The 25,162-nt window shown below is 34.8% G+C and overlaps 1 protein-coding gene and 1 long non-coding RNA gene across 3 annotated transcripts; both read left to right on the forward strand.

Moving 5' to 3' along the window:
• The first annotated feature begins 12,552 nt into the window (after positions 1–12,552).
• Positions 12,553–14,489, forward strand: LOC149539570 (uncharacterized). 2 transcript variants are annotated; one of them, XR_016356262.1, is made up of 4 exons: positions 12,553–13,152; positions 13,250–13,449; positions 13,997–14,115; positions 14,303–14,489. It is a non-coding gene; the product is annotated as an uncharacterized LOC149539570 (long non-coding RNA). The 2 variants fall into 2 exon arrangements; XR_016356263.1 differs by having other exon boundaries at positions 14,440–14,489.
• On the forward strand, positions 14,181–18,083 carry LOC149539571 (ACT domain-containing protein ACR4-like). The gene is made up of 8 exons (XM_089800806.1): positions 14,181–14,690; positions 14,820–14,895; positions 15,146–15,191; positions 15,336–15,450; positions 15,544–15,611; positions 15,692–16,294; positions 16,488–16,592; positions 17,069–18,083. Exons 1-8 carry the CDS (start codon positions 14,687–14,689, stop codon positions 17,408–17,410), a joined length of 1,359 nt encoding a protein of 452 aa, XP_089656932.1. The 5' UTR covers positions 14,181–14,686; the 3' UTR covers positions 17,411–18,083.
• Positions 18,084–25,162: the final 7,079 nt, after the last annotated feature.

A 25,162-nucleotide genomic window follows, 5' to 3' on the forward strand; every position in this document is an offset into this window, starting at 1 on the left:
TGGGTGAGTGACCAAACCATATTTCATAAGGGGTCTTGTTTGTGTCTTTCCTAACTTGCACTCTGTTCATAGTGCAGACTATTGTATTCACAACTTCTCTCTAAAAAATCTTAGGTACATCATTCTCAGCTAACATAGCTCTTGCTACGTCTGTTACTGACCTCTTTCTTCTCTCTTCAATGCCATTTTGTTCAAGGGTTCTTGGAGCTGATAACTGTCTTTTGATTCCATTAGATTCACAAAATATGTTAAACTCATTTGAAGTAAATTCTCCTCCTCTATTTGACATTAAACATTTAATCTTCATATCTGATTCATTCTCAAATATATTCTTGAATATCTTGAACTTATCAATTGCCTCATATTTTTCCTTAAGAAATGCAACCCACATCATTCTAGAAAAGTCATCAATAAAATCATGAAATACCTTTCACCATAGAATCCATAGTCTTCATAGGACCATTAAGATCTGTATGTATAATATCCAGTTTTTCTATAGTAGTAAACTTCTTGTTGGGAAAAGAAGTTTTGTTCTACTTTGCCAATACACACACCTTGTGAATTATGTTAGTAGTTTTTGCAATCTTAGGAAAATCTCTAACTGGAAACATACTAGTAGTCTTCACAATTCTATCAAAGTTTATATGACAAAATATCTTATGTCGTAACCAATTGTCATCTACCTTTACAACCAAACATGTCATTTCAATAGGATTCAGCTAAAATACATTACCTCTAGATCTAGTTCCTGTTCCAATTACCTTTCCATCTTTGTCTTTGATCATGCATGTCTTCTCTATGAACTGTAAGTGATAAACTTTATCCACTAGTTGTCCAACACTCAGAAGATTGTGTTTCAAACCATCAACAAAATATAAATCCTCAGTGTTAGTCTTACCATCAAGAGTTATAGATCCAATACCTTTAACATGGCACATTGCACTATTTTCAACTTTGACAATGCTTCCATCATGACTTTTGAAGTCAACAAATTTTTTCATGTCACCAGTCAGATGATGTGAAAAACCACTATTTATTATCCAATCAAATTTATTTTCAACCTATGATACCAAAGCCATTTTCTCTAGGCTTTCTTCTTTAATAACTATAAATCCTATTTCATCATCACTAGCACTTACTGCTTGTTCATCATAATCATCTTCTTCATTTGCATACAAACACTCTATCTCTTCTAGGTTTGAAATTTCGCTCTATACTTTTTCTCTCTTTTAGGACACTTAGATGCATAATGACCAAACTTATTACAAGTCCAACATTTGAAGATTTTTTTACCATCCTTTTCTCTTCTTACTAGAAGGGCACTCCTTCTTCTATCTTTCTATCCTCATCAGATCTGCTACTGCTAGCAAAGTTTCCTCTAGCACTTGTGCTCCTCAATAAACTAGGTTGAATATTTAGGGCATTGAAAACTATTTTTTTTCTGGTCAATTCTCCAGACTATTTAAGCTCATTCTCAACTACTTCAAGCCTCCCAAGTAATGTTTCCTTTATGAAATCTTTGGTACAAGAGATCAACAACTGTATCATTTGAACTACTTGCTTAAATGGTGGCGTTAAGCTCTTCAATATCTTCCAAATCACCTCATCATCTTGCTTGGTTCCTCCTTGAGATCTAATATCTACAATAATTTTTGATATCGTACCTGCATATGATCTTATAGATTCATCTTCCATCATTTTAGCATCTTGAAATGCACAAATCCAACTTTGTAGCCTTAATTTCTTAGAATATTCATCACCTTCAAAACTTTTTTCCAAAGCTTTCCAATTCATATGAGAAGTATTAAGTGATTTTACCTAGTTGTACTCAATTTTAGGAAATGCAGACAATAGTGCTTCTCTAGCTCTCATGTCACACATGAAACATTCTCTCTCTTCTTCAGTACAAGTTTCCAAATCTTTTCAACAATGATTGTCTTTTCTGATTTTTTCAAGATCCAATATCCTGGACCCATATACAACAAATGTGTCTTCATCTTTTCTTTCCAACTATCATAATTTGTTCCATCGAACTTTGGACTATCCTTTCTGAATATATTTGCCATGGATCTCTCCAAGTTGTTAAACTTTATCTTTAGGGCCCTGATGCTCTAATCCCAATTGTTAGAAACAATAGTCCACCAATATAACTAAGAGGGTAGGGGGGTGAATCAATTATCCAATAATTATCAACCTTAGATAATCTTAACCATTCAATCAAAGTAAACATAAACCATACTAAGATGCACACACACAAATCCACTAGATTTGTTAACTAGGGAAATGAAACCCTTGATCAGAGGGAAAACCCTGGTGTGAATGATGCCCACAGGATGATGTACTAATAGAAATATTCCTTATTAGAGGATGGACCTTGTTACGAGTCTATTACAACATTTAGTACATATCAGTCCCTATTAGGAGACTTTGAATCCTTGTTAGAAGATTCCAACCCTATTAGGAGTTGTGCCAACCCTGTTAGGAGTTGTAGAAGGCAGAAGGACCCACTATCCAAACAACTTCTAAGGAAAGACCACTGAACTCATTGCCCAATTGATCTCTCAACTATTGCTTGCAGAATAATTATTTTTATTGTACTTTAACTTCTTTCCTCTGTCCTATCAACCAAACCAATCACTGTCAGAACTTGTAGACCAGGTCATGAACCTCGGAACCAAATATCAAACTTTGGATCACACAATAAAACCTTGACAATGAAGTTTCCTTCACCTTCTCTCTTCTCTGCTTATCTTCGCATTACACTCTTCATGCTTCTTGCAATCATTAATCCATTCCATACATGATAAATGAAAATTTCCTTCCTTTATACTGAATCCATTAAACAATTCCCCAAGTCAACTATTACACAGGTTCTAAATTAATTATTATAAGACCTCATTAAGAACACATTACACTTGGTGATAACATTAATCTTTCGCCTTGTAACTTGAATAAAATTTTGTATGTATAACATTATGACGAGCGAGCTTAGCTATGCCATCTCTAGAATGTCTTCTTCACATCTTTAACTTTAGCTTCTCAGAATAACAACTTACTAGAACATGCTTCTGTAAACTCTATCTTAGAATAGTCTTCACTGAAACTTGCATAACTTCTTCCAAAATTAATATCTTATGCTTCTGAGGTTAGCTACATATACTAGACAATTAGTAGTATCTCCCTTTAACCTCTCTTAGTGAAAATGCTCAACTATCTATCCGTACCAACTTGTTCTTTACCGTTGTTCTTCTGTCAGATACTACAGAAAACTACTATGTTGACATCAATGACAAACACAGTTATGAGTGTAGCATATCATCATGATAATGATCTAATCATGTTTCTACAATTATCCCCAATAGAAGTATCATCAGTACTCAGGCTTCCAACAAATTATTGAATACGACATAGTAAAAAAAATGCATGTGGGTTATACAAAAAATCATAATTAGGGTCAAGGATTTAGGTGGTATAAGAATGTTGTGTTCACCAAAAGATGTGAGGATAACAAATTATTCTTCTTATTCTCTAACACAAATCTAGATTGAATAAAACAATCAAATCTAATATATAATTAATCATATCTATATTTTCTTAGTGATTAGAGTAATGAGAGAAATTTTTATGTACTTATCTAATTCAATATAGTGGAGGTTTTGACCTTATTGATCATTGGATGGAATATCATGAAAAAATGTAACCAAAATTTAGGTGTAGATCTATGCTTATGGAGTAATCATGATCCTACAAAAGGAACATACTAAATTGCAAAATAAAAGGCCGATTCATTCAACTTAATCTTCTACCAATATTTCTTGGTCCTAACTTCTATACAAGGTCCAAGTTTGGGTCATTCTTAGAATCATGGTGGAAATTTATTTAAGGAGAAGAAGATAATCAAGCTTTTAAAAAAGAGAAAGATCTCCAAACATGCCAAGTGAACTATGAGAATGCAACATTTGATGCACTACAACACTAGTAATGTGTACATATCTAACCTTTGTATACTTTTTAAAGGATTTTTTCTTGAGTAATTCAATATATATTGCTTGGAATTATCCTTAGATACATCTTCATACTCATTAGATTGAATTGTTTGGTGCATAAGAATGTCTACTTTGTGTAAAGGGCCAAATTTTGGACACAACAAAGGTGAATTTGAGTTTGGTGGACTAAGTGGCACCACTTTTTCTAGTTTAGTATGGTAACATGATGTTAAAGTGTAGTCATAAATATTGAGCACTTCAATTTAGGATATTTGAACTCCTCTTTAGTGTGCTTGCATTCCACAATCACACCTTGAGCACACACCTCACTTCTTTTCTCCTCCTTCTCCTAGGTGAAACTCAGGTGGGACCTAAAAAATTCTCCTTGATTTTCCTTCTTTTTTACGCATTTACTGAATTAAGACTTAACTTGTGAGTATCCTCTATTCATCGGACCCCAAATCCTAGTTTGGATCTCCAATTGACAGTCTGGGACATCAATCTCACCCCTGACCCTTGCTAGTATGGAATATAGAACATGAAGACTCTAAAGGTTGACCTTCTAGACTAGGTTGACCTAGGTCCAAACTAGGTCAACCTCAAGTCAACTTGGTCTAGATGAGGTCGACCATGCTGGCATAGTCTAGGAGCCTCCTATAATTCTAGGCTTGATATTGCTTTACCCATCCAGTAAGACCTTTCTTGTGTAGTTGGCCCTTGCGGGGTAATTTCTTGAATATTCAAAAAGTCTACTATAAAAAGGAATCAAATCCCTCATTTTCACAAGAGAAAAGCAAGAAGCAAGCATGTGTGGACACCTGAATCTTACATAGGACAATTTAAAGGTAAAAGAAAGGGGTAGTTTCTTATTCTTCATTGAAAAGTGAGGTTATCATTCTTCATTAAAAAATCAAAGGTGAACATCAAACATGGATTTGTGAAGGGATCTTAAAGATGGTTAGATTACTTCAGTCTTGGGGGCTAGGTATGATTTCTACTTATTTCAAATCTAATTCTTTTCACCTTCATACATCTTCATACATTTGCATACATGTACATACATGCACACTTACATACTAGGGTTTTACTCATGGAGTAGATTCTTAGCATTCTAACATACTTATGTTCTAGAACAACACTTCTAGGATACACACATATACGTGAATTTTTTCTTAATGAGTATTTGTGGAGGTGGAAATCACCAAAAATGGGGGGTTGACTATGACAAACCCCTTTATAGCCACCTACTCACACAAAATTATTTATAGATTTATAGGATACTAGTTTGGAGCTTATAGATTTGGAACCTACCCCTCGAGGGCTTTCTGAAGAAGTTTTTTATAGCACCACTGAACTACGTCAACTATTTTGTAAGATATCCTCCTAGTCGTTTCTACTTTTTGGCCAAATGATTTCTATGTTCTATTCCTTTCATCGTTTTATTTTGATACCCACGATCAAATATTCAAAAAAAGATGTAGATCCATGAATGTTTGAGCTTAATTACACCCTCTACTATAAATTTTAAGATGAGTACTTAACCTCTTATTTTCCCTCTTAGCATATACTTACTTTTAGATCTTTATTGGGCTATTTGTGTATTTCAAATCTACATTTGTCATATCTTTTGTTTACATTGCATGAAAGAGAACCTTGCTAGCATACTTCCTTGATAAGTCTCTAGATTTTGTATTGTCATCTTGCTATCCTCTTTAAGATTTTGCTAATAAAATTTAGGGATTGTTGAGAATTATACTTGGAAGCCTCTCTATTTGTTTTATTGAATGGCTTGGGGAGAAATTGTTGAACTTGTTTAGTCTTGTTTGCATTGTTATCATTGGTGCCACTTTCCCCTTGAACATTTTCCATCAGATAGTTCCTCAAACACTTCCTCCTAGTATGTTGTGTCATTCATTTGTTGGGCACTTTCCTTCCTTTTAGTCAATGATTTCTTCAGTTTCCCCTTCATCTCATTGATTTGATTCATGACCATCTTTAGTTCCAGTTTCTGATTCTCAATGGTCTTATTGAGCTTATTGAGCTTATACCTTTTCATCATTCAGATCTTTTCTTTGAGGTGATAAAACCCTTTAATAATTGAACTCACTTTGATACTAATTTTTGGTTAATTTAGGGAAGGTAGGATGCTAAGATGCAGGGAGGGGGTGGGGGGGGGTGGGTGAATCAGTATCCTTTATAAATTCAACCTTTAAACAAAACTTATGATGCTCTTGATCTTTTCACAACTCGGTAAACATATACCACTCTCCACAATACTTCAAAGTAAAAGTTACTTTATCTATTCTACCTTGAATAAATCATGAAAACATAAACCATAAAATCATGACACATATCACAAGTATTTGGGCACACGTAAACCCTTGTCTATAGGGAAAACTATAGTGGGGATGGTACCCACAAATCCATCACTACTGCAGTAAGAGGGTGCCTTGTTAGGACTACAATTTTTTGTCACTTCTAGTGACTTACTATTTTAGTAGTAATACAAACAAATCTTCTAGAATCTACCTTGTGAAAGGATTTAAAAAAACTATACAAAGTGTGTGCTCAGTTGAGAGATTTACAATTAGATAGTTAGGTTTATCTTGTGAAAGGATTTTAATCTTCTATGGTTAGAGTATAATAGTAAACTAATTTGTATATGCAACTTACTTTGCCAATCATATCCCTCTTCTTTTCACTGAATTATCACCTCTACTGACTAATATCAAATCCTTATATATATTTTAATCTCAACTCATGCCTCTAGCTTATCCCCTTCTCAACATAAAATTAACGACAACAACAAATCTCATCCCAATAACAACTTTTAATTGTCCCTTGTAGGTCCTTAAATTGTTTTCTTTTTTTTCCTCTTGTAATTTTTGACCTAATTAGGGTTTTGGAATTCTCTAGAAAATGCAATAGATCAAAATCAATGATCTAGAATAATCCTTGTTCCATACTTTTCCTTTCTATCATTTTATTGGCCTTCTCCTCCTTGAAATCACAAAGACTCAATACACATTTGCCAATAATTTTTTTACCTCGATCTATGTAAATAATGTTTTTTGCTCAGTAGGTTCATTTTCACATCAAATTTTGTGTCATTGTAAACTTTCATGTTCCCTCTATATAACTCACTGTATACTCTATTTCTGCTAGGTAGTGATGATGTCACTTGGTGTCCTTTAGACTCAGTTATGCTTACAATGCTTGGTGACATACGAGCTTGGTTAATATTGAATACCTTGGTGTATACTAAGCTTAATTATAACCTAACAAACTTATACTTCTCTCTTTCCTCGTGCTCAAGAAATATAGTGTAACTCGATTATCCTTGTTCTTATTTCCACTGTCATTTATTCCCCTATCATTAATTGTTTGATGCTAATGACAACATAAACATGTCTTAGGAGTAACATTTTTGTTATTGCAATCATAACATATATCATGTCATTAGTGTGGTATTTTCTTTCTCAAAATCTAATTATAATCTATAATTTATTTTTAAACCCTACTTGGATCTCCCTTAGAGTGTTATGTGTCTCTATCTGAAGTTGAATTTGGGGGCATGAACCAAAAAATCTCTCCATGTTCTCATTATTTCGGTCATGGGAGTGACATATCACTTTGGGACCATAACCATTGTGATCGTAATGGTATAGCACATACAGTAAACTTTGGCTCCTCATCCATCCCATGATCTGGTGGGGGCATCTCCTCTGCAACTATCTCCTCTGCTAAGGGGTGTTGTCTCTCATCTTCTCTCTCTTATAGATTGGGGACCTCCTCATCTCTCATCTCATGTACTGGTGATCATCATCCTCCATCTCCTCACCCTCTCTCATGACCTCATATTCCTCTTTGCCAACTCCTCTCTAAGCTCTATAAAATGGACCAGGATCTCATGTGGGGTAGTTCAGTGGGAAGATTTACCTCACTCCATGTCTTGTCTAGTAGCATATGTAGTCCTTTGTACAATTGGTATATAAGTTTATTCTTGCTGAGACATCCTCTCCCTCCTATGTATCACTAGAGATGATATCAACTATTGTAGGTTAACGTTTGGCTCCAGCTCATTGATTATATCTCTAAGGATGGGCATATTGTGACACTACTCTTGGAACACCCTATTGCAAGCCAAACTATTCTAGTACTCGATCATAGTAGTACGACATGATCACATTACTATATATATGATCCTTATGGAAATCTCCTCCTCTATGAGTATCTCATCTGATATTGAAAGATCAGGCCACTTAGCTATCTAAAGGTATGCTCTCCATACTATCCTATCTCCTCACATGTGATCAGATCTAACTCTTCAAAATAATATGTCTCTGAACTGCCACATCTTGGAAAAAGGATATGCATACAGTCTTAGAAGGCTCTAATCTAGCACTTTAGGAACTCCTATTAGCCTTGAGCATCTAAAATGCTCGAACAATCGCATCTGTAAGAGTGCACATAGTGTCAAGCTATGTCTTTAGTATCTAGTGAGTTTTCTTAACTCAAAATATAGAGTAGCTAACATACTCCTAACCCATGCAAATAATGTTTGATCTCTCTACACTTCTCATACCAAATGTATAAAAGATGACAAAAATATTGTCCCTTTACTATTTGGGGTCATGATGCAACTCAATATGCAACATATCTATTGTCTCGACAAGGGATTATCACCTGAAATGATATCATGTAGATCCATCTAGTTCACCCTAGACCTCATTACTGATCTTATCCTGTGCAATACTCCTCATCTACAAATAGTTTCTCTACATCTCTGCTAGCATGAAGCCTCACTAGGAGCCCTCTGATAGGAAGATAGAGTATCTTATATACATCCTTTATGGTCACAATGATCTCTCTTGTAGGATGATAGAATGTACAAGTGACCTCGTCCCACCATTGTATCAGTGCTAGAATCATGCCTTGATGAAATATCAAGTATAAAATTTGGCCTACCAAATATAGGCCCACATTTCTCAGTAAATGGATGTCCTCTTTTCTCATGTTCTTCATATTATCCTTGCTAAAGTGCATTTTTTGTGATATCTTATGCTCCTGTAGCGATACTAAAACTTGAAAATCACATCAAATCAGACATCAATATCATATTGTGAGCTAGTTTGAACATTGTGGATAGGGTCAACATTTTCCCATCCTAATAATCAGATTCTCCTCTAAACATAAAATGTACATCATAAAAGGTAAAAATATGCTCCAAAAACATAAAAAACATGCATATCGAGACAAAAATACTCTACACTAGCACTCACCTCAGGTAGCAAGTCACCATCTACAACTGCTCTCATAACCTCTATATGTGTTGGCTCTAGCTCCTTCTTCATCTTCAACATTCCTTCACTATTTCAAGCTACAAAGGTAACAAATGAATGGTAAGAACATCTATTTATAATGCTTTCAAGGTAAATTAGGGTTACAATTAGGGTTTCCTTTCTATGCATTTAGAATAGGCATCCACTCTTTTCATCACAACTTGAGCTAGATAACTCCAATTTCTTGCCATCAGAAGCATTGGAATCGTGATTTAGTTATCTTCCCTTTGAGGTTGGTTGAGAGATGTTTTGATAGCTTCTTCACTAATTTTGAAGGCCCTTTTCATCAATCTGCACTTTTGATTCCTAGGGTTAGCTATATCACCTTGTTTCACCTTTTTTTAAAGAGCAAGCTGAAACAAGGGGCATATGGGCACCTATGAACCTCACAGAATCATTCTTGGTAAGATCTAGGTGATATTGGATTTTCACTAATGTGTGTTGTGCAAGATGCAAGTACTAATACTTTCATGCAGGATCATGGCTTCTCGACTTTGTTATATCCTTTTCCTTTAAAAAGTTTTCTTTACTTTAGCATGCATGTTCACACAATGTCATATCCAACTAAAGTGGGGGCTAAATGTACCATCTTAAATTGGAAGCACTTCAATTTATGACCATTTAGCACCTATTTAATGTAATTTAATGATAAATTTGCATTTAAGATGTATTAATACCTCTCTCCTATCCTCTTTTAAAATGGGATCTAGGTAAGACCTAACAATTCCTCCTTGGCATTCCTATCCTACAACACAAAACTTGAGGTAGAGTCTATTTATCTAGGTTTTCCCCTTTCCTTTCATTTAATCGAGACATGATCTTCTTGGAATCTAGACCTAATTTATGAATTGTGAAACCTATTATGGGATCTCGAGATTGTCTTGGGGGTTTCTACACTTGATTATCAGGGGCACATTGCACCCCTAACCGATCAAGGGTCGAATGCACCCTTGATGGACCAATTAGGGCCACAATGTGCCCTTCAACAGGTCTCATTTTGGGTCCTTGTCATTGATCCTTTGTTAGGGTTTGGTCTGGAGTTAGGCTTTTGAGCTCGATCAGCTTGCAAGATAAAGGTAATTTGAATCCTATATAAACACCCTAATCGCTTCATTTGGCATTTATGGAAATCAAGCAAGCAAGCATACACACACTCAAGAAAGATTAAGCAAACAAATCTAATGTGAACATCCCACTTTATCTTAACACATTTGCAAGGTGAAAGCAAAGAGGCTTGGAAACATCCTTTGAAGTAAGAGAGCTATTTATCTTCCTCTTCACATTTTATTATTAAAGCATTCAAGATTCAATCATGGAGTAACAAATACAGATCATTAGTATGACTTAGAGTACTTTAGCTTTGGGGCCTTAATATGCTTTCAAGGTTATCCTCAGATCTATGCATTGTTATTTCATCTACATTCAAGCACAATAATACATGCTAGGGTCTTGGATCCTTGCATTGTATATTCAAAGCTCATACATGATCACACACATTACATTTGACATATTGACTACCTGTGGGGGTGGAAACCACCAAAATGAGGGGTTGACTAAGGCAAACCCCTACATAACCACTGAACACACCACAATTAAGATATCAGTAGATCTTAGAAGGAAAAACCAGTAGTAGATTAGAGTACCCTTTTCGTTGTTTATCAAAAATGCAAAATCAAAATCAACATCGCACACATTTCATTTGGGTTGACTGGCGGCGCTTGATGCATCAACGATGATCAAGCTGTCCCTAATCATTCAGTTCACCCCCAACAGATTGTCGAACAATTTTTGAGTTTTGTTTGCCTCACAGTTGCATAGCTAGATCCATCTCTGTTCAGCTGGAGAAGCAACACAACACACATAAATTGAGATTCAAGTTTCTAAGATAAGTATCTTTATCTCTCCTAGTCATTTCAACATTCCATTCAACACTTTCATTACTTTTATATTGCATATCTTGTATAGATCTTGAAGTATTTAGTTAAGATCTCAAGGCCTAGTTGCATTCTTTTTCTTGCCTTCATATTTGTTAAAACTTGGTTTGTGTTAATGTTCCTTTATCCCTTAGATTGCACTAACCTACTAAGATCTAACACCTTTGAGGGTTGGTTTGAAAGAATCTATTTCCTTGGATTCAATCCTTTTGAGGTGTGTGTGGTTATGTGATGAATTTAGGGTTAGTTTGCTTGACTCACATTCCACCTACACAATACCAGATCGATAACACACATTATGTAACATAAAATAAAGACATACAAATCTAAATACAATCGTGCTCCTTATGTGTATCAAACACAAAATAACTAAAATACCCACATTTAATTTTTTTAAGATAAATGACACAGATATTTTAGAAAAATCTAAATTAATCAAATTAAAAAAATTTTGACATAAAAAATATAAACAAACTAATATTCCCTTAAATATTCACCAAATTTATACATAATTTCAAACATCACTTTATATATGTTCTTATCTCTAATATTCCCCACTAGGTCAAACAAAGGAAGGGACAGTAGAGTAAAAAAAAACAAATTATGTGACATAACTTTCCTTCTTTCAATATGAACTCCAATTCTAGAACAATCTTATAAGCAAATTTTATTTGTAATGTTAATATTCTTAAATTTTGTCATATAATAGATATCACATCTATATTTTTTCACTTTGTAGTTTTAAGGTTTTTTTTTCATGATGTAGCTTTAAATTTATGTTTCCCATGTTTTAAATGCAACTATTTTTTAAAATACTTTTTCTAAATTAATCAAATTCTTAAATTTCTAAATAAATCAAAATAACAAAGAGCTTCCTTTTTTTTAAAAGTTTGATTACGCATTGTATACTTAGCTTATGTAATAAAGAACAAATATTTATCAATAAAATACACCACATTTAAACAAACCTAAAGTCCCTACAAACTCAATAGAGCAACTCCAGCTTTTTAGGACTACATACTTAGAAGTTGTGTCCTCAAGACTTCATTTTTTGCCACTTGTCATTCAATTAATATTTTCCAATTTTTATAATTTAATATTTTATTTTTTCAAGTAAAAATAACACTATAAAATACATGAGAGCCGCCTTAAAAAAATAATCCCAATATTTTAAATTGATGTGAAGAGATAATTGACTTAATAAGAAAGTATGCTTTAGACACGTAGAATTTTAATCCTGTACAATACAATAAAAAATAAAATAATCAAAATAAAATACTGATTACAAACATTCAACACACCCTCTGGTCAAATCCCTTCTGAATATTTTTCATAAAAAAATTCTTCCCACCTTAGCATCTCGTGTAAGCTCATGCGTATGGAACAAGGGCACAAGGGGTCAAGGGAAGATGCAGAATCTGCTGTTGGCTTCGAGGAAGGCCACCGAAGAATCTAACCTATCAATATCAAAATTAGTCTTCGCATCAAATATTTTATTTAAAAAAAACACGAGCATTCTTCTTCTTCTGAATGAGAACAGTATCCCATACTTTTCTCATTTGGATCAAGGATTGAGGAAAAGGAAGTGCGTAAAGACAAGATCCACGCATCTGATCCTAATTGGGTTTTCTTTGCCCCACCATTGGTAGCATTCCAGCCACCTAGGGCCCAATTCTTATGAGAATATTAAAAGGGCAAGATGTCACGGATCTGGACGCGCCAAACGGCATCATTTTTCCATCTACCGAATTCGGGTCACAATTTCTTTAATCAATTTTAAAAGGAGCCAATCTTGACTATACCAGGAAGGATTTCTACTTTTGTAGGGGCAGGAAAGCGATCCGGACAAGCAAACCCTAGAAAATTCCGCATCTTCAAACCTCGTTGAAGGTAGTCAAACTCAGACGCGGGCCAAACGTTAAACGGTATCTAAGATCTGATTAACTTAATAATAAGCTTCCGTCTAATATTATTATTATTCTTGCAGGTCGCCCTCGTGAATGCCTATACCTAATTAGCTTGAAAGTCCACACCTTAATGGCAGAGGAGATACTATTTACAGAGTGCTAATAAATGATGACGGTGGAAGCAGTGAGTGGAGCTCCAGTTGCCGGGCATGTGGAGGGGTTCACCGCCCAAGACCGAAAGTGGCGGAAACATTGCGTTGGATGACCTGACATATGTACAGTAAGCACAGTTCTTTTTTGACCACTCCTAACTGTAGGGCGTAACCATTTCAAAATTTCATATGCCTGGAAGATTAGGGTTTTATATTTAACTGAATAGAGATAGAGGCGATTTAGGGCTTTTTCTTTACCAGAATATAGACAGAGGCGACTTAGGGCTTTTTAGTTTATCTGGTATTTCTAGAATAAAGATTTGGTTTGTGGGGTTGGATTGGTGTGTTTGTTAGTGTATAATTCAAAGTTCCAAATTTTTAGGGATTACAGATGCCCTGTTGACGTGGTACCTAGGCACTGTTAATGAGGTTATTTAAAAAAAAAGATTTGACAGCCTATATAAAAGGATTGTCTAATTCTTTTTGAGATTAGATTGATTGGTTGATGTTGTATTTGTCAATTCTGAATTTTTAGGGCAAAATACGATTTGTCCAGTCTAATACATAGCTGACCTAATTTTCGCGGGATTGTTCATTATATCAACTCCCAGTTCCCTTCATACCAAGAAAATAAAAAATACACGTTTGACAAAGCACTTAATGCGTGAAGGAAAGGCGTCAGGAGAAGGACCCACATGTTCTTTTGAAGACGGGAAAAGCACGTGCTGATGCCACTCTGCCCACAACAACGTTATCTCATCTAACCTAGCCGGTATATCAGATCATGAGCCAAGGTAAGGATTAAGTAAAATCATGGTTAAGTCACATATACATAGGCTACGCCTACCCTATGTGGTCTGTCTTGAATTTCGAGATAGCATGGTTAAGCGTACGTTAGACAAGCTTATTCCTGGGTATTATTATCACTGTTTCCTTTTAGACATAGATACCAGTCGGTAGATTCAGATTTGCTCTTTGCAGGGAATTGATTGGTACTTAGTTACCTAGTGGGGCTCTATGAGAAATGGAGATTCTGAACGAGCAGTTTGTATTGGTTTTCGTGCGCACATTTCTATGGATTGACCATCTGGAATAAACATATTTATATGCACTGGCAGAGTTGATATTCCATCTGGTGGTTTACAACTTAGTGGTTGGAAGAAGGGAAGAGCAGAACCATTGAGCACTACCTAAGGGGCGTCCCCTGCTTTAACAGCTGGAATTTCCGGAAAAGTTGAGCTAGTCTTGTTCTAAGTAGTTATACATATATTTACCAATATTCTATTTGAAGGTCCTCAGAATTGAAGCAGACTGTTTTCAGTTATTTGCAGCGAAACCGCCAGCGGGACCAGATCTGCATCGCCAATGGGTAGGAAATCCCTCTGCCATTTTCAGGAGATAAGAAAAAAAGAGGAGGTTTTTTGGTTGAATCAATTGTATCTCAGTTGCTGTTGAGTGAACTTAGAATATTTGATTTAAGGGGTTTCTGTGTTGGCAGAAATGGATTGGATGGCGTCTCTGGACAATATGGATGACGAGTACGAAAAGCTCATTATAAGGATGAACCCTCCAAGGTTTGCGCTGCTCTTATTCTTTCATCAAAGTGGGTTTGAATTGGGTTTAGTAAGGAAATTACAGAGTTGCTTGAGTTTCTAATTTGAAATCCATGCTTTGGGGGCTACTGGGTTTTGCCTTTTCTTCCCTATCGAATTCGCTATAAAAGGAACCCTTCTGTAGTAATAAAATGCAATTTGTGTTTTTAAGTTTTGTTGAATTGTTCGTTCTTTGGGGTAACCGACCTAGTCCTCTGAAATTTGCTACCAGGGTTGAGATTAATAATAGCGCCTGTGAGAATGCAACAGTTGTGCAGGTAATGTTGTGTTAGGGTTGGCTTTTTAGATTCAAAGATTTCTTTGTACTTCGTTTTTCTTTTAAAATTTATGTTAGTTAGATTTGTGCCTTATTTTTTTTCACTTTTGAGGTTGTCTAACTTTGTTCGTCTTGGTACTTACAGGTTGACAGTGCTAACAAACATGGTATTCTTCTTGAAGTTGTACAAGTGCTTACTGATTTGAATCTCTTCATTACCAAAGCCTACATATCTTCTGATGGAGGATGGTTTATGGATGGTAAAGTTCAATCAATTTTTCCCTTTATGTATTTACATGCCAATCTTGCTATTGTAATTGTGAATCTAACATTTACATATGTTGAAATGGCAGTATTCCATGTAACTGACGAGAATGGCAAAAAACTAACAGATGGTGGTGTAATTAACTACATCCAACAGGTATTACTATTTCTATTTTGGTTCTCCAGTTCGAAAGATTGGTCTTGAATCCAAAATAATCTTAATTTGGATTTGTGCAGACACTAGGAACAAATGCTTGTTTCCTACCTACTCTCAGGAGATCTGTAGGAGTGAAGGCTGCTACGGAGCACACATCAATCGAACTAACAGGAACAGATCGGCCCGGGCTGCTCTCAGAAGTATTTGCTGTTCTTGCAGACCTCAAATGTAACGTAGTGGGGGCAGAGGTATGGACCCATAATATGAGGGTTGGCTCTGTTTTGTATGTAACAGATGAGATCACAGGCGCCCCTATAGACGATCCTCAGAGGCTTTCCAGGATCAGAGAGCTTCTCTGCAATGTTTTGAAAGGCAATAATGATGTAAGAGGCGCCAAAACTGTGGTCTCTATGGGTGTCACTCATACAGAGAGACGCCTTCATCAGATGATGTTTGCCGATCGTGACTATGAAAGAGTGAGTAAAGGCAGGGCAGCCACCAAGGAAGATAAATCTAGGCCACTGGTCACTGTTCAGAACTGTATAGAGAAGGATTATTCAGTCGTTAGTATTCGCTGCAAGGACAGGCCAAAGCTTCTGTTTGATACCGTATGCACATTGACGGACATGGACTATGTTGTGTTTCATGGTACAGTTAACGGGGGGGGACCTGAAGCATATCAGGTAAGGAATGAAAATATATTAATGTATCCTTCGACTTAAGTTCTTAATCACACCTGATCTCTATGCTTGTTCAATAAACAATAGCTGGCCTGTTGTTTTTTTATTTGGGTTTTGGATCCTTGAATTAGCAAACTGTATGCCTACTGTTTAAGCCATACTTTTCTGAAACCTGACTTGGCTTTCCATTTTGAAGGAATACTACATAAGGCATACAGATGGCTTTCCTGTTAACTCCGAAGCTGAGAGACAGCGAGTGATACAATGTTTGGAGGCAGCTATAGAAAGGAGAGTCTCAGAGGTACGGACTTTTCCAATTTCCCACTTTACAGTGAAGTTAGTTATAGGTACAGAGACTATTGGAGTACAATCATTTTTGTAGGTTCCTTGAATTGCTACACTGAGTCTTGTTTAGGCGTTGAATTGTGTAACTTTGTACCATTACATTTTCAAAATTCATTTAATGGATTTATTAAGTTTTTTCCGAGCAGACTGTGAGGCAGTTTTTCATTTCTACATTTTAGATCTCACTGCATGATCCATCCTTCCAACAAGTTAAGGCAAAATGTTGCATTGACGATGCATGAAGAAGTGTAATTTGAGACGTCATATAAATAACTGCTACAAATGTTTCCTCTAGAAAGGTTGAAAAATTCGTCTTATTTAGTTTGCAACTGTCCCATTGAACAGCCATGGTTTAGCTTCATTGCTTTGATATATTTTTGTCTTGTGCAAGATGCCCTTGCTCCTTGTTAATAGTAAGTAGTATGAATGCAGGGATTGCGACTTGAATTGTGCACTAGTGATCGAGTAGGCCTCCTCTCAGATGTGACTCGCATATTTCGTGAGAATGGATTATCAGTTACCAGAGCCGAAGTCACCACCAGGGGAGAAAAGGCGGTAAATGCATTCTACGTGACAGATGCAGCAGGAAACCCTGTTGAATCTAAAACAATTGAAGCAGTCCGAAGAGAAATTGGCCAAACCATATTGCAAGTTAAAGGGAGTTCTGCTTGTTCCAAATCTCCCCCACGGGAGACAGCTGCAAGGTTTCTATTTGGTAACCTTTTTAGATCAAAATCCTTGTACAGTCTTGGATTGATAAAATCCCATTCTTGATTGTTGTAGATATCAGTTTTTAAACATCTCCCAAACGTCCACTAGTTGTAGCAAGAGCTTCCTATCAATTGCCTCCTTTGTACATAAAAAATCAATTGAATAGGTACCCCACTCCATTGACCAACACATTATCTTAGGTCTAACTCGTTTGCAGAACGTTCACCATTATATTTTCATTCACAGTTTCTGTTCTGGGCTCTCTTCTGCGAGGGAGGAAAACTTGTCTGGTACCTGCATATATGGGGTAAGAGTGATCACACTGTTCATATAACTTGAATGCATTACTATACTAGACTAGTATCCCAAAATATGAGGTTTTAAAGTCGAGAGAATGTTGGCAATGGCTATTGGTCATGTTCTGATCCTGTAACCATATGTACAGTAACGCATCCCCTCATGTCTCACCCACGACTACAATGGAAAGAAAAAAAGGAAAGTTACACTTTTATAGGGAAATGCATTTCCTGCATATAGAAGTTTCTCATTCTTCAAAGGAACACATTTGTCAATGTTTGAGCTTGAATATTGGAAAAAAAAAAATTCTTATTGGCCAATGGAAGCATATTTTTTTACATTGAGAGACTAGTATAACAGCTAGTAGGAGATCCACCTACCAGAAGCACCGGTGATTTTAGCAAATTTATGTTTTTTGAATTCAAGATTTCTTATTCTACATGGAAGTGCAGGTTATATCTGTCGTCAAATTTCTATTTTATGTATCTATGTCCAGAATGTCAATAATATAATGTGTGCGATAAATAATGATCACAAAACATTACCTTGTTGAAAAGGAGATTGCATTAGCTTTCCTTCGAAAATCTCGCCCTGCCTCAGCTTGGGATTTTCATTGGTTAAGGGCTGACTTTGTTCCATTAATTTAAGAAGATTCATTGTCTGGTTGGAAATATTTCTTCTCTCCTAACTGATTTCGCATGCTTTGAAATCCCAATATATTGTTCAATGTTATATGATGGTGTTCCATTTAGTTTTTTGAAATTCTTGTTTTACTGCAAATTTCGCAGCGGTAGGTTCATAAAATAATGTAAAAATGAAGAGCCCAGGCCCTACATTCTATAACATTGTTATTAAAATTCATTTTGATGATCCGAAACATGCGTCAAAGAACTTGTTTACAATTTTCTGAAAAGCCTTGAACTAAAATAACAATTCCACTTTTTTATTATTATTGTATAGAGATCTTGTTATTTGTTTGTAACAGCAAATGCAAATATTAGGCTTTAATTTTACATGCGAGAAAGCCTGCTTTCGATGCTTTCTCCACGATCATACTAAAGGCAGCAGGATCCTTGATACAATGGCATGCCTAGGATCTATTCTACGACGATTCTTGAGACAGTACATATAATGTTAGAAGGATCATTATACATGCTAGTACACTTGATATATCGAAGCATATTATTCGCTTTCCTTTTTTCAAATTGTCTATATATTCAGTAGTGCTAAACAATGAACATACCAAATTTCTCTTCCAAAAGCCTAAAATTCTAAGTATATTAAGGCAAGACTTGTTACCATAATTCCATGGAGTTTCCTGATGGGGGAATATGGTACACACGGTGATGGGTTTTTGGTATGAGGAAACAAGGCTCTGTAGAACTTGCAATAAATGCGGTAGACTGGGGAGAAGTTACTAGCATTGAGTGAGCGAGCACAAATGATAAAACGTGAATCCAGCAGGAGAATACAGAAGACACGTTTTTATCAGCAAATAAATTTGACGACTCTTGCTCCCTCCTTTTTCTCCCTTGAACACTGAATGAGATATTAAGTGCACTTTGTAGAGGGTACTGGCCATCAAGAATTTCCTTTTAACTCTTTCAAACTCTAGAGATGGCATGTACATAACAGCTGTATCTCTAATATCCCATAAAAACAGATGGTTCTACATTGTACACAACTGCTACTACTATGAAAGACAATTTTCCCCAATTTTTAACATAATAGGTAAACATTACATTAATTTGGCCCAATTTTTACAGCAATGGACCATCATCACAAATATTTTTCATTATGCAAGAATTGTATAATTTTAGCTTCCCTTGTTTTAGAAGCATTTCAGAAGATTGTTAGCTTGTTTGTTTCAACTTGAAATTTCCATGATCACTTAGACTATTAATTTTTTAACTAAAAATTTGATGTATAAGGACCATAACTTAATTCCATGTAAGTGGTACATCAGTTAATCAAGATCTATTTGACTCTATTCAAATACATCATAGCTTTAATTGATGGAGATCTAGTTGGTTAATTAAGATCAGTCTCACTAGATTCTAGTACATAAAAACTGCAGTCTGATCAAAATCTATTTAGTTAATCGAGATCTATTTGACACCATTCAAATACATCAGAAATTTAATTGATCAAAATTTAATTAGTTAATTAAGATCAGTTTCACTAGATTCTAATACATCAAAACTTTAGTTGATCAAGATCTATTTGAATTTGGGCAGATTCTAATACATCAAAACTCAATTGAAATCTATTTGATTCAGTTGAAACATATCAAAACTTACGAGACTGGAGTCTCTTCTTGCAATTTAACTTCAATTGCCTTCCCTACTCTGTTTAGTTTTGAGAAACATGCTTAACATCTGATATTTACTTTGTTTCAAATTTCTGGACACTTGCATAAGAAAATGGAAAATATATTTTGAAATATAAACCTGTTAAAACTCAAACTGATATTTGTTAAGTGGGGTAACTCCATACATAACAGGTGGTATGCTTTCATATTAACCCCCTTGTCCGTTGTTTCAAGTTTGTTCTCAATTGTTTTAGCTTTTTAGCAGCTTCCCGTTGATTTGATTGTATTTTAGCTGTTTGAAACCCATAAAATATTGGGTCATATGACGATAAAACCTAGCTTATAGGGCTCATGAAATATATGGCCACGGCCTCTCCACATTTTCAACATTCTAGTTTAATACAGCCTCCAAAACCCTTTTTGCTTGTAAACTGCGTCAAAACATGCTGGCTATGGTCATTAGATTCACACCTACTGAAAAATGCAATCTAACATGGTATTTGCTTTACGGTTGTTTCTTATTGACGTAAGAAGTCTAGTAGTTTGTGTTTTTCTTTCCTTTTTTAACAATATCATAGATGTACTTAAAAAATAAAATTAATTTTAATTAATAATTTTTTTATAAAAATATATCTGAAGGTTGGATTTCTTATAACTCATTGATAGTGAATAATAAGTACTCAAAAATAAATATATAAATCTGAACAGAAATTTTTTTATTCTTTTCAAAATAAAGCAATAACATTATTTTACATTAATTTTTGTAGTGTTATTGACCTCCTTTTAGGCAGTCAATCTTTCTAGAGTTTTCCGGTAATATTTTTCCTTACTATATTGGTTTTCCTCATTCCTCATGTTTTCTAGCCAATGTGTCAAATGCACGTTCATAAAAAGTAGTCATCAATAAATAGTTGACAATATATATTACTTTTAATTAACAAATATTTAAATAAAAGTAGAGAAGGTTGGATACCTTTAACTTGTTCATTAAAAACTGAACAATTATTTAATAGAAGAGCACCAAAAGATTGAATTTCTTATAACTCATTTTGATTTTGCAAGTTTAAAAGCATTGTAGTTGAATATCTAATAATTTAAAAAGTAAAAAAATATAACAATAAATGAATGGTACAAAAAAGAGAATTAAAATATTATTTTTTCAAGACATAAAATTAATGTAATTTAACATAATTTTGGTTATGTACTATTAAGAAGAGGCTTTTTTTTAATTTGAAAACTTTTGTATTAGGTAGTGTAGGGGAACTCGAGATACCTTAATTCTAAATTAGCAGTGTTAAATATATAAGAGTTAGAATATTGGTTAGCTTTCTTTGCTGCTTGAGTGATAGATTTTGGATATTAGTTAGCTTTGTTTGTTGTTGGAATGATATATGTAGATGCAAAAATGTATGATAGGTGGATCAATAATATGAAACTGTGTATGTGCTTACTAGAAGCCAATCAATAGGATGTGTATAATTGTAACAAGAATGCTGCACAGTCTCAAATTAGAAGCACTTCAATTTATGACTGTTAAGCACCTATTTAATATAATTTCATGTTAAACCTACATTCAAGATGTATTTGCATATCTCTTTTATCATTTTTTAAAATAGGATTTTGGTAGGACCTAATAAGTCCTCCTTGGCATTCCTATCCTATAACACAAAACTTGAGGCAAAATTTATTTACTTAGGTCCCCTTTTCCTCTTTTTCCAATCAATTGAACTCTTTTTCTGCACCAAAATGAGATTTCCTCAAAATTTGCACTTGAGACCAATTTTGGGATCCCTGACGCTGCCTCGGGGATTGCTACACCTGGTTGGCATTGATGCAGTATATCCCTGCATGGGTCCCATTTTGGGTCCTACTCATAGGGCCCTTGAGGTTTGATCCAAAAGTTGGTCTTTGAGATAGGTCAACTTGTAGGAGAAAGTCAATCTAGAATCCTTGATAAGCACCCTCAATTGCTTTATTTGGCACACATGTATGACAATCAAGTAAGCATATGTGAGCATGCTTGAGCAATCAAGCAAGCATACATATACTTCATGTGGACAAGCCACAATGGACATCCCTATTTGTCTTAGTACATTTGCAAGGTGAAAGCAAGAAGGCTTGGAAACATCATTTGAAGCAAGATATTTCTTCATCTTCTACTTCAATTCTATCATTCAAGCATTTGAGATTCAATTATGGAGTAGCAAATACAAATTATGAGTATGGCTTGGGGTACTTTAGCCTTGGGGGCTTGGTATGCTTTCATTGTTATCCTCAAATTTATGCATTGTTGCTTCACCATTCAAGCACAAAGCTTCATGCTAGGGTTTGGATCTAGAGATTTAGATATTGGCATTGCACATTCAAAGCTCATACGCGAGCATCAAACACATTACAATTGACATAACCACTATCTATGGAGGTGGAAAGCACCAAAATAAGGGGTTGACTAAAGTAAACCCTCACATAGCCACCCAAAAGACCCAATTTCAGATATCGACATATCTCAGAAGGCAGAATAAGCTGCACATTTGAATACCCTTTTGTCATTTGTCAAAACTGTGAAATCAAAACCAAGATTAAACATAGTTGATCAGAGGCATAATGATCCCCTGCTTTAGAAGGAAGTTGACATCACATGGAAGTTGACCTTGCTAGATCATTGAATGATTTATGGGTTTTGCAGATTTGATGGTTTTAGGCCTAAATCTGACTTTGTTCATCTACGGGAACAATACAAGGAAAAATTTAGGTTCAAGCATTTGTTCATTCTTCGAGATAAGCTCTTTACTCATCTTTGTCAATTCAACACTTTATGCCTTTTACTTTACGTTATATATTTTGCATAGATCTAAGAGTAATTAATTAGGATCTCAAGGACAAAGTGTATTCTTTTACCTATCTTCATAATCATTAGTCTTGGTTAGAGTTAATGCTCTGTTATCATTTGGATTGCATTGAATTACTAAGATTTAATACCTTTGGGGATTGGTTGGAAAAATTCCATTTCCTCGAACTCATCCTCTTGAGGTGTGAGGTTATGTGATGAACCTAGGGTTGATTCCCTTGATTCACATTTCCCCTTACACATTTTTGGTGAACCTGACATTCAATATTTCCTCTTTTGATGTTAGAGTTAGATTATTGCAATTGATTAGACATTGCATGTATATTAGACTTCATCTCTCATATGTTCTTGCATTTATTTATTTGAAAAATACAAAAAAGTCATATAATACAAGAAATACAAAAATATCATCGCATTGCATTTAGTTTACTTTCAAGATGTTTGATTTCTTTTATGAGTACTTTGATGATACTTTATTGTGCATAATGATAACTTACTCTAGATCAAAATCTTGCTTGTACGAAGAATGTGTTGAATGAGGTTTCTTATGATCCTACTGAGGTTTCTCATGATCCTATTCTACTTTCTTTCGCATATTTTTTGCTCAATATTTATGATAAGTTGTGTGCATGGCTTCCTTTTTCTATTATTGCTTGTTCTATTGATGTACCTCGTGTACACCATGAAAATCCGTAAACCTATGGACTTGTTGAACTACTTTGTTGATTTGGATTTCATTACTCATGCTTATCGCACTTAGAATAATCCTCAACCTACTATTCTAATTTCTTGACCACCTTCTTAACTCATGCTTCCTCAAGCACCTTGATTGCCAACTACTTCTTTCAAACAATATGACTTGGTGGAATAATTACAAGCTACTCCTGCTAAGATTTCTCTTTGGGAATTGCTTCAAACTTCACCTACCTATCATTAAGATTTGCAAAAGGCTTTATGTACTCTTCTTGTGCCTCCACCTAATATAGATACTATTAATTCCTTTTTGGATTTTATTTATAGTGTGCCATCCGTCTTCCTATTGTCTTCACTGAAGATGACCTTCCTTCTCTTGAAACTTAGAATATGTGTGATGCTCTTATGGTAGCTATGTTTATTGATAGGAACACCATATGACACTCTCTAATTGCTAAAGATTCAAGATTGAAAGTTCGTACCATGGACATGCCAAAATCTATATAACATGATCTTTCCACTATTCTATCTAATCACATTCCTATTCATGGATTTGATAACACTGCTAAACACACTCGGGACATTATTACATTACCTGTCAAGGTTGATCACCTTGGATACCCCTATGCATGTTATGCCTAGATTGTTAAATTATAACCTTCTTTTAGAAAGAGCATATACAACAATCTCATGTATACACTTCATGATGAACCCTTGTTTAAATGCATAATATGCTCAATCTTCTTTTACAGAAACTAAAGAAGAACCTAGAAAGAATGTAAATCCTTCTTCTCTTTTGAAGAATGATTGGGGCACTCTAGATTTTATTACTACATTTATTGGGGAACACAAAGTGTCAGATTTAAACTTCATGAAAAAGAAAATATCTACTCCACTTTCGGGTGAGTTAAAAACCACATTTGTGCTTGCTTCTATTGAAAAAACTATGGAGAGTATCAAGCCTGATTGTTATAATATAAACAACTTATGAAGCACCTTTTATACTTGTGAAAATGGCTGATTGTTATGGTCCTAGTTACACTTTGCTAAGAAATATGGATTTAATCGTAAGGGTTGCAAAAAATTTGAACAAGGTATATGAGATCCTTAGGATAGTGGATTTCCTAAATATACCTATAGGTTAAGATTTAATCCTTACAAAAAAAACCCTCATTATTCCCTCTAACTATTAATCACATTTGAAGTGGACCTTCAAATCTAATTAACCCAGATCTTAAGAATTTTGACGTGAAAACTGAAATGAATCTTTTCCCTGATGATGATGCTCTAATGGATTTTCTAGGAGTCTATCATAATCTTCCTTCTTTTCTTAATAAGAAGCAACAACGATATTGATTAAATGATGATGCTTACTTTGGAGAAAACATGACTTTTGATAACACGTATGATGATAATTTATCAATTAAAGATTCTACAAAAAGTAATAGAAACTATTGATGTTCAAATGGACTCAGTTGATTCTGAAAGAGTGATCAAAATTGGAAAATGTTTGACTCAAGAGGAACTTGAATAATTCAATACTTTCTTGATTGAATTCAAAGATATATTTGTATGGTCTTGTTTGGATATGCTTGGCATTGATCCTAAGATTGTGCATCACAATATTGTTCTTGCATCGAATGCTAAACCTATTAATCAAAAGATT

This window comes from Cupressus sempervirens, chromosome 9 (genome assembly GCF_028749045.1).
Source record: "Cupressus sempervirens isolate cs-2001-9-10 chromosome 9, ASM2874904v1, whole genome shotgun sequence".
Taxonomy (NCBI): domain Eukaryota; kingdom Viridiplantae; phylum Streptophyta; class Pinopsida; order Cupressales; family Cupressaceae; genus Cupressus; species Cupressus sempervirens.

What these genes read in the sequence shown, in the direction of transcription:
- LOC149539571 (XM_089800806.1), top strand. An exon ending in TGGAGGATGGTTTATGGATG is followed by an intron (nt 15,451 to 15,543) that starts GTAAAGTTCAAT and finishes TTGAAATGGCAG; the next exon opens with TATTCCATGTAACTGACGAG. An exon ending in GGGGACCTGAAGCATATCAG is followed by an intron (nt 16,295 to 16,487) that starts GTAAGGAATGAA and finishes TCCATTTTGAAG; the next exon opens with GAATACTACATAAGGCATAC.